The sequence below is a fragment of the Abramis brama genome (genome assembly GCF_963993115.1).
Source record: "Abramis brama genome assembly, chromosome: 8".
NCBI classification, from domain to species: Eukaryota; Metazoa; Chordata; class Actinopteri; order Cypriniformes; family Leuciscidae; genus Abramis; species Abramis brama.
Window position 1 is genome coordinate 12,558,904 of NC_139970.1, and position 11,169 is coordinate 12,570,072.

An 11,169-nucleotide genomic window follows, 5' to 3' on the forward strand; every position below is an offset into this window, starting at 1 on the left:
GTATTATATTCCAAAGAGCAGTGGAAATTAAACCATATCCAGATCGGCTGGGCCGGATCGGCACGGGATGGAACGGTTAAGCGATGAGAACGGTTTGGCCCGACGGTGGAAAAGTGACTAGATGCAAATGTCATGATGGGAGATCTTTTCTTCGCATTGGTTGTTGATTGGATGTCGAGATGTGGGCGTTGCACTCAAAAGTGGATGCAAATGAATGTGAGCTTGCAGGAGCGAGTTTAAGCAGAGTAAATGATTCACAATAAGATCTATAACATGCATTTAGAAAATAATTTCATTCCATGTCAACTTTAAAGGTGAGGTGAAGACGCTATTATCCTAACAGCAGAAAAGAAAGACACTACTCCAGTTTCTAACTGTTTGAGTTAGTTAAGGGAAAGTTGCCGAATATTATGGCGTTTATGGCTTCTTGTGTTAAAAAAACAAGTAGCTGAAGTTTATTTCAACAAGATCCCTGATCATTTCTTACTGAGTGGCACATTAATGAAGGATGGGCAGTTAAAAAGTATATTTTGATAGGACAGAAAACCCACAACCTCTAAATTAGTTCTCACATTCGAAGAGGACAGCCAATCATAACAAAGGTAATTAGCATATATTGGTCTTAAAGTCACAGCAGCAAAATCAGCCTTTTTAACTATAGGGTCAGAAAGAGGGTAGGATATCGTCAGATAAATAAATAACGACCTCAGGGAAAAATTATACAACCCAATACAAAAAAGTAAAGTAAAGTAAAACCAAATGAATGGAAACAGCACTTTGCTGATCGATGCATACACATTCAATTATAATAACAACTTAAATTGCTCAACCACATTTCATACTCACCCATGCTCAGTTCTTTAAAGGTCTGCTGATTGGTTAAGATCTTGGTGAGAACGGTGCGCATGGCCCCGCCCATCTTGGTGAGCTCTTCTAAGAAGGATATGTGCGGCTCCAACTGTTGCAGAACCTTCTGCAGATCTCGGTCAGCGGCCGATTCTGCAGGCACATGACAAGATGTTTGTGTGCGAGACAAAATAAAGCAGCATATGTTACCCCAGTGGGCACGATTTGCAGCCTCAGCCGGTACGTCATACACATGGGACTGATATTATGCCAAAGCACAGAGAAAGCTGTTGACTTAAGCATTATTTTACTATTGCAGATTATCTTATTTGTTGCTTCACAATATGTCTGGTCAGTTTAGGAGCTGAATCTACTGAAACGGCTCCAAACTAAACACTGAGAGCCCCATGAAATGAAATTCAAATTCAATAAAATGAACAGAATAGCCTTTAGCTGACAAACCTTGTGTGACCGTGAAGCCATTTTATGGGGTCTTTAAAGAAGTTACAACAGCACAAGGGCATTGAGGAGTGATGTCCTCACCTGGTTCAGTGTAGCCGTCTCTCAGGTACTGAATGATAGTGATGATAAACCGCGGCAGCACCATCTCAGACATGAGCAGCAGATCCCAAGGGACTGATGGCACGTTCTCTCCCGTTTTTAACCGATGCCTACTACAAAACCTGTCACACAAGAGCATGTGAATTAGAATTGAACATGTAAGCAGAGTCACTTGCGGTTTACTATACAAAAAAAATCCTGTTTTCATTGTAATCAATAAAAATGTCTAACATTACAGACTTTTGTAGGGATGAAAGAAGTGCTGGAACACTAGTTGATCCATATCACCACAGAACAGTGAACACCAACTTTAGCAGTGGTCTTGGTTCATGAAGTATGTTTCAAATTAATTTCCCCCATATATATATAAAAAAATCTTCAGTAAGGAGTACAAAACCATGAAAAACCAATCAGGGCAGAGGGGAATCACATCACTAAGAATCGGGGGCGGGGGGGACAAACATGCATTTAAGTTATATTAATTTGGAATGAACATATTCAATACCATATGAAAATCAATGCCAACTTTAAGTTACTTAAACATAGTTTTAAAACACAAATCTCTGTACTGAATGTTACTCCAGTATAGAAATATGCGAGTAGACTGGGAGTGTAGAGAGAAAGACTTGATGTTTCATGGGACTCAATGGTTGCAGTGATTGCTTTTTCTGTGGAAACAGTGACTCTGATTGATGGATTTCTGTTCTGGATTATGGGAAGTGTATTTCTCCTCACAAAAAAAACTGGCTATTAAAGTCACATGGAAATTGAAATGAAAAATCTTTTCTATTTTTTTTTTTTTTCATATTTTGAAGTACATCCGAGAGTAACAGCCTATCGAAAAAGTAAAATGTAATTTAAATTAGGGATGCACCGATATACATTTTGGCCGATACCGATAATTCTTTACATATGAAAGCCGATAACCGATATATTGGCCGAAAAATCAAAATTCTAATTTTTATATAATTTCTGAGAGTAACAAAAACGAAAGTCTCACAATTAAAAACCATGTCCCAAGAACACTATTATAATTACATAATTTTATGCAGCCTATATGACAGGGATTCCAATCATATTTCAAGCCATTCAAAAACATCATGGAACATCACAGTGCGCATCTGTAGTGTCACAGCTGAAGGAAATAATACATTATTTATTGGCTTTAATATATATCTGCAAAATTTTCTTATCGGACCGATAACATTAAAAATTTACCATGCTGATATATCGTGCATCCCTAATTTAAAAGAAGACAAACAATTATTGTAAATTTAAGCAATAAGCCCTGCGAAGCCGTGCGAAGTGCCTAAAACCCCCTTAGCTGTTCTAAATCCACTGTAAAACACGGCTTCAAGGGGCTTATTGCTTTTAGAAAACGGTTACTCCATAAAAAAATACTCATTTTAATATTTATTTTATTCATAAAATAAACACCAGCAACAAAAAAATATAACGGTATAACATTTATTCCTCCACCAAGCAATGTAGTTCCACAGAGGTTGCTAAGCAACACATGCAGCAACAAAGCATCGCAAACGGCAGTTGCGCAGTAATACTAATGTAATGCGGTCACAGGTGTGCGTTTGTTGAGTAATTTACAACGGCTTCAAACGCGGCTCAACCAATCAGAATCAAGGACTGGAACTATCCGTTTTATAATGTAATTTAGACAAAAATTATTTGTAGTGCACCTCCCATCAAATAATCTCAAACTTTGATATGAAACTAAGTCTCAGCACTTTTAATTTTAATCAGAATTTATTTTATTTTTTCCCAAGTCATGCAGCATGTGCCACTGAATGAGTCATTTACCTTCTGTCTACAGTGTTGTCTCAGCATTTACAGCACATGTAATGTCACATATTACTGATAATCTAAAGATTAAGATAATGAGACTCACATAGATAGTGAACATCATCTCTAAACTTGGCAGTGAACGGGACTAAAAAGGCCATGGATTTCTTCTTTAAATAAGAGGTCAGATGATTAAATTCAGTGGACAGTCACTATGAATCAGAAAGAACATGCGAGTAGTGTGATGTCAGTCTCCAGAGCAAAAGCAAAAGTGTTTCTTCACAGTAAACATCTACCAATAATAAAACTATATGCCTATATCCTCATTCCTGCAGAGTGAATCACTTCATGATAATTAATTACACCCTTTACTGATCAAATACAGGGAATCTTTTGAGCTCCAGCTGACAGCAGTCACGCACAGTCCCATATCTGAATATCTGAACCTCTACACGTTGAACTGTTGAAGTGAAGGCCCTGTGCAGCGTGAGAGAAGCAAGGGAAGAGACCTGTCACTGACCCTGTGGGGGAGTTAAAAATAACCCAGACTGTGGCACTCTCTGTAAGGCAGTGATCCGGTGCCACCGCCCAATCCACACTGTTACCCTCCCCTGACAGCCAGCCCTTGTGTTAGTGCATGTGTATCAATCAACACACAGCTGTGCCTAAAACCAGGAGAGTTGCCTATACTCAACATCTGAATGGAACGTACTTTTACCAGTTTTACCAGTAACCATTAGTGCGCGGCATTAAGATAACGACAAGAATGTGTACATGAAATATGGCCAAAAAATGTGTTGATTCGGAACGGCCTAAAGAGTAACTGTAAAAAAAAAAAAAGATTTAAATAAAACAGATTATTGGAGTACGTTTTACAAGGAAATACTATTATTTTAGTCTTTCTACTTGAATTTCATGTTTAATTCAATGTGCTACTTGTCATTTCTTTGTAATTATTTGTGAAATTTACAAGCAATTTCTGAGTGAAAATTATTAGGTTACACTTCATTTCAATGGTCCACTTTAGACACTCTACTAATTGCAAGTAACTTTGCAACTACATGTCAACTACCAGTCAGTAGAGTATTGTCTGATTAATATCTGCTAACACTTTATAGTGATGCTCCCCAACAGACATTCTACTGACAAAAAATTACTTTGCAATTGCATGTCAACTCACTCTACTAACATGAACCCTAACACCTAACAGTCTACTAATACTCTAATGAATTGGTTGACAAGTTACTCATATAGTCAGTAGAATGTCTAAAGAGGACCATAGAAATGAAGTGTAAACAAAAATGAAATGGTGTATAATCTGGCCATTCCTTCACATCTTTGACACCAAAAACTTTTGATGATTTGGACCATGTCCATGGTGCCCAAAATCGCTGCCGTTTGATGCTCCAAAATGTTTCTGACAAGCAACACACCTATTTTATGATGCCAGGTTCACTAGGTTTGAGGGTGTTTTTCCCGAAATACTGCTGATTCAGGACAGCCATGTACAGGTAATGCTGAGGCTGATTCTCAATGCTGAGACTCAAACCTGCTGCTAATTTGGGAATTGCCTACAGTGCCCAAAAATAATGCTGAACCAAATCACCCCTATAAATATCATGACAATAATGATGCAGATTTAGATGTTTTTATGCTCTATAACTATGCATAGGTAGACACTAGGTTTGAGGTGATGCCCAAAATTGCTGCAGATTCAGGATGCAGATGATGCGATGCCCCAATCAGTGCACTACGTTGGAGGCTATGACGGCCCAAATGCTGCTGATTGCAGATGTGTCAGTGATGCAATGCCGTAGGTCAGTATTTCCCAATCCTATTCCTAGAGGCACACCGACAGCGCACATTTTCGATGTCTCCTAAATGCCCAGTATACATTGTACGATTTTGGGCTGTCCCAAACGAAATATGACCAATCGTGGCGATTTCTGTGGTCACGGCTCCTAAACGGTGGTCCTACGTCGTGCAGTGAGAGGGGTTCAAAGACGTTGTCATGGCGACCAAAGATAGCCTGCGATAATTTTCGGACAGTGTCATAAATTTAGCATGATCACTGTGTGTTTGCTGCTTGATCAACATCTACTGACCAGCCTATAAAAATGCAACATGTAATAGTGTATTGATCAACGCGACATGGCGCTAAAGCTTAAAGCTACTTCCCTCGAGATCCATTTGCAAGATTTACATGCCAAGTTGGCGTCTTTTCCCAAGCCATTACCGCATCCATATTCTCCTCTTTCACTTCCTCTTGTTTTCAGCACACATAAATACCACAAAGTGCGATTCATCTGTATTTGTTTAGCACTAATGCATGCTGATGATGTTTTAATCTTATACTAACTTGCGTCGTAGCCTAAGGTTCAATAGGTGTCATCATCGCTCAGTCTACACACACGTCGTACCCAAGTTTATCAGATCCATGTCGTACAGTGTGATTTATAATGATCTTACAGGATTGCTGAAATCGCAGCATCTGTATCAGGCATTATCTGACCCCTACATTTCTTGTCTTGGAGTCTCTCCTAACAAGCTGATGAGTTGAACCAGTTGTGTTTGATTAGGAAGAGTTTGGGAAACACTTCAGGAACAAGGTTGGGAAACACTGTCGTGGGTAGTCAGGTCACTAGCTTTATAATATGATGCACAAAAACCTATAATATTAATATTAATTTAGAACGCACCGATATCCAATTATGCTATCCATGTAGCATAGGCTCACTAGATTTGAGACAATGACGCCTAATAAAATGTCTGACTCAGGATCTGCCTATATGATTCCCAAAAATGTTGTCTAGGTATCGGCAGCTCACTAGGCTATGCTCACTACTATGATGCCCAAAAATCCTGCTTATTCAGGGTACACCTGATAACGACATGCTGCTGAAACAGAACGCACCTATAATGACACCTATATAACAAGCCAATGTTATGAGGTCCAAATTTTTCGCTGATTATGACTTTAGAAGACGGTTTACAAGGTTTGAGACCATAGCTACTTTTCCACTGTCAGGCCGAACGGTTCAGAGAACAGTAATGGACGGTTCCAGTTGTATTTCCACTTGAGCTTGGTGAGGCACGGCACAATTACAGATTCAAATGGTGTCGCCCGACGGTGGAAAAGTGGCTTGTGATCCCCCAAAATTCTCCAGATTCAGACAGAATTCATTTAATTTGTAAGATGATATGCAAATTCATTTGTTGTCTAGGCAGTCAGCATGCTAACTGCGAAGAGTCCGATCAGTACAACTCGGCTGCTGATTTCACCTGTTTTTTTTTTTTGTATCATTGTTGTACTATTATACTATTTAGTACTATTATAGCATTTGTTAATACTTTGCATTCAATTTTTATTTTTATATTTTCCGTTTTCACTTTAATTTAATAATTTTATGTTTTTGTGTGTTTTAATTAGTACATTTAAGTAGCTTTTATAAACGTGGCTTAGGAAAACTGCCAGAGACTGATCTCAAAAACGCTGCTGATTTTGATTGCGCCTATAATATGATGCCCAAAACATCTGCCGACTCGGGATGCACCTATATTATGATATCTAGGTATAGGCAGCTCACTAGGTTTAATACTATGATGCCCAAAATTCCTGCTCATTCAGACCTCTCCTATGATGGCCAACATGCAGCTGAACCAATGAACTCTACTGGGGAAAAATTAAGACCAGGTAGACAGCTTGGACGTTCAATATCCAGAAATAATGCACATTAAAAAAATTCCCTGCAATCTCACGTAATTAAAATTATGCTCCCTCAAATTCTGCTGCTGATTTGGGACGCGCATATGTTATGATGCCTAATAATAATAATAATAATAATAATAACAACAATAATGGCAAGATAGGCAGATTGCAATGACACTATGATCCCCAAAAACCCTGCTGGTTTTGGTTGCCTAACGTTACCGCCTATGATATGACATCCAAATCTGACTCGGGATGCGCCCATGCTATGACAGCCCTATAAAGCTGTCCGTGTAGGCAGACTCAGCTCACTGCCAAGGGTTAGAGACACAGCCCCTGTCAGTCAGTCAGATGTCCGCTCAGAGTGGCTACTGACCCGCTCTCTTTCATCACGTTCCCGTCCCCGCAGTCACAGGCCCCGCCGGCCTGACTCCGGAACATGTTAAAATCATGGCCCGTGTGATCGCTGTTATTGAAGCACTCCGCACACAGCGACATGCACGGAGAGATGCCGCAAGTCCGGCAACGGTAGGCCACGAAGTTGGCGGTCCACACCAGCCCGCAGAGGGTGGCGTTATCGTAGGATCGGACGGTCCGGCAGAACTCGTCGAAAGCGTCCCCTCCGGCCAGCAGCCATTTACACCAGTCCAGCCCCTCCGGGTCCGGGTCCGAGCCGCGCTCCGGGTCCAGCACGGCGTCCAGCAGCTCCCGCAGCTGCCGCAGCCCCGAGCTGTTGTCGGCCCGCTGGAGGTCTGCCTTCAGGTGGGCGGCGGTGGATCTCTTGTCCCGGCGCAGCAGCGACGCCGCCATCATGCGCTTCGGGTTTGTTGTGCTCACTTTATTTTGGTTGTCTTGTTGCTGTGTTCGCGAGGCATCTCGCGAGATCTTTGCTAAGCGGCGCTCTGGTGTGGCAATAAACAGAGCGTTAAAAGGGGCGGGGCTTAATTTACCTCTGAGTCATTTAGCGGACGCTTTTATCCAGCGCTAGCATTTTTTATTTTATTTTTAAATGAAGACAGAACAAGTAACAAACATAGCATAGCATAAAAATTCCTCCACGATTATTGTTTTTTAAGGAGGAATTTATAATATATATGGAGACAATGAGAGGGATGAAAAGTCCCAAAGCAGTGTATTTGTAGGCTACTCCTTATTGGAAGATTTTTGTTTTATAATTTGAAAAACGTCCTACTCCCCTAATTTCCTTTCTTCTTCTTTTTCCCCTTTCTCTTTACTTTGTCTTTAACTTACTTACTGTTGGGAATGGTAGGCTATGTATATTGTGATGTGATGATTGAATGTAAACTTGTTTGTAAAACTTTAAGTTATTAATGCCTTTCTGTTAATGTTCTACAAATATCATAATATTTTAAACAGTAGCCTAGGCTATGTTAATGACTGTTTGTGCCAGCAGTATAAATAAATTAACAGTGTATCCAAGCCCTCTGTTAGCTTCGTTTTCATAATAGCCTAATAATATATTTTAATGTAAAATAGCATTTAATCTTTACTAACTTATAGAGAAATTCTGCCAATTCCCTCCAGAAACATGGATGATTTTACAATCAAAAAGCATGCGTCAACAGCTCTTTCTCACTTTTACAAAACGAGCATAAATCATCAATATCAATCCGTGCTAGCAATTTATCATAAAGGAGGCAGCAAGAGACGCAACAAAGCTATACAAGAATTTAAATACATTACAGAAAACCAATTAAAATCACCTCTATCTGGTCAGATATAATATATTACTCTTAATTTAACTTCCCACTGTGTATTTTCAATTCATTAAAGTTTCTCACTGTGAAACTTTTGCTGCCACAATTGCGTCATGTGATGGGCTATTTACGGACCATGACTGTCACAGTCAGTTGTGATTACTGGAATTATTTTAGCGCGATTACTGTATCAGATTCAAATTTGGACCCCTGGGACTATTGATGGTAAATAAGAGCTTTAAAAGAATACTTTTCTTTAGTGTACAAATGTCTCAAATAAGACAAAAACGTCCAGACATTCGAATGCGTTTCAATGGAGGAATCCGTTTGTTGAGCCGACGAGCGCCCTCTAGCGGAATCAGGAAGTTGAGCCCGATCGAGTGTTTGGTGTTTCTCGCGAGGTTTTGCAGGTGTAATTTGTGTATTTCGCGTTTTTCTCGCGATGCGTTGTCGTTTGATTTCTATACAGTGGGCTGCACAGGTGGCAGGGTGAGATGTTGCTTATCTGACAGAAGCATGTTGGTTACTGAGACTATTTTGGACGAATATCTTGATATATTATTACTCAACTTCACAAGTAAACGTGTTTATGACTCAACAAAAATACGTTGTGTTTCTCTAATACTAGAATGATATCAGACCTCTTCAGACTGCAGTAACCTTACCAATGTGACAGAAAGAGAAAACACTTCAGCAAGAACTCACCATGTGTTAAGTACATTTAAACTGCTGAAATATAGACTAAAATATAGAAAATAAAGATTTTGTATTGAAATGTTACCAGAAAGAGTGATCAGAAATCCAAATATTTATAGCAAACCTTTTGATAACATTTGGCACATTCAGTGCTTGGACCCTTAATAATATTTTTTAAAAGAACAATTTTCAAAGAAGCAATTACAAATTGCTTTCCTTTTACAAATTACTGTATTATTTATTTTTATTTTACATTTGAATAGTATTTCTTACTTAAATACGCTATAGGCGTATCACTGTCAAAAACCTAAATCACTGTCTATTTGTGTTTTTTCTGTCGTTTATTTGTCCTATTACTCATAATTTGTTCCTTTCTTCTTATTTATATAACTGACTGTTTTAAATAACTGCTTAAGAAGTTTGTTGTGGTATTGAAATGATAGGCTATTGCAAAAAAAAAAAATATATATATATATATATATATATATATATATATATATATATACTGTATATTCAGTTTGTGAAAATGAAAATACAATTAGAAAATTAAGAATATTTGCTAAAAATGTGTTCTTATATTCATTTTATTTTTGTAATGTGTTTTTGTAAAGTCATATTTTTGTTATAATACTTTTTTGAACCCTTATTTGTAATGGTTTCTATTTACTATTTTTCATAGTGTGATTAATTAATTGTATTAAAACCAGTTAGGATCAGTTTGTAAACATCATAATAATCGATAATAATAATAGTATAAAGAACCCACAAGAAGTGGGGGAAAAAAGTATTGTCCTAATTTTTAATTCATAGTTAAGTGATACTTCATTGATATTGATAAGTGTCCCCCGCTGCAATAGTTGTGCTGGTGTGTTGGAGACGGGACTGGTTTTCTGCTTCAGGGATTTTATCTTTGGATTGGACTCAAGGAATGTTTTTACCGACACTTCACCAGTTACAACCTCACCACCAGCTGGCCTGCGAGCCCTCGCTGCTGGGGACTTTGTTGACTTGATCTGGTTGATATACCGGTGAGTTAGACGACACTTGCCTGGTCTATTCATAAGTGGGCTGTAGGGGCTGGGTATAGTTTTTTTTTTTTTTACCAGATTAAGGTTGCCCTGTCCCAAACACTATCAACTGTTTGTTTCTCTGCGTTTGGGTTTTGCGGTGTTTGTCAGGTTGTGTAGATGAGTTGGTTCCCTGATGGCTGCATGTAGTCAAATTGTATGTAAAACAGAAGGTTGGGTTGGGGTTTTAGGGACAGTTGGAAATTGAAACCACACTCATGACTATGCCACCCTCGGGACTCTACCCAGGGAAACATACATCTTCAGTGATGTTACATGAAAGACCTCACAGTCTGACCTTTCCCATTTCACACATTAATACGGGATGGTTTGGTAGGCTCTTTCAATGTCGAATGAGTGTGATTTCCAGTGCAGTGTGTTCATCTTACCTCAAGAGGTCTCTGTCAAACGCTTGCGACAACTCAATATTCAGATCATGTAATATGTATTCACTGTTAGTGAACTAATGGTACAGCTCTGAGCACAAATATCTATGTTAGTCTATTCAGTTTATAAATATGAGAGTACAGAGAATTCTTCTTTTCTGTAAAGTATTTGCAGTCTCAGATATATAGGCTATATATATCCAACAGGAGGAATTGTCGACATAAGAGGAAGCTGTCTGAAAGGGATGTCCAGGTACTAACCTGGAATTGTATCCAAAAAACATAAAACTACAGCTGCCCAACTCACTGCAGAAAGAAATGTGCACATCGACTCTTCTGTTTCCACCAAAACTGTTCGTCGGGAGTCAATATTCATGATCCGACAGCTA

At 38.9% G+C, this 11,169-nt stretch overlaps 1 protein-coding gene across 4 annotated transcripts in view; it reads right to left on the minus strand.

Moving 5' to 3' along the window:
- ubr3 (ubiquitin protein ligase E3 component n-recognin 3) overlaps positions 1-7,773 on the minus strand; it is an 82,128-nt gene extending 74,355 nt beyond the window's left edge. For 3 of the 4 annotated variants that reach the window (XM_084123055.1, XM_084123056.1, XM_084123054.1), the window contains exons 1-3: positions 7,290-7,769; positions 1,390-1,529; positions 847-999 (exon numbers count right to left, since the gene is read on the minus strand). In XM_084123055.1, the coding sequence (XP_083979181.1) occupies positions 847-999; positions 1,390-1,529; positions 7,290-7,726 (730 nt within the window). In that variant the 5' untranslated portion in view covers positions 7,727-7,769. Of the gene's footprint in view, positions 1-846; positions 1,000-1,389; positions 1,530-7,289 lie in introns of all 4 variants that reach the window. The other variant, XM_084123057.1, reaches the window with a different exon arrangement.
- Between the last annotated feature and the right edge of the window lie 3,396 nt (positions 7,774-11,169).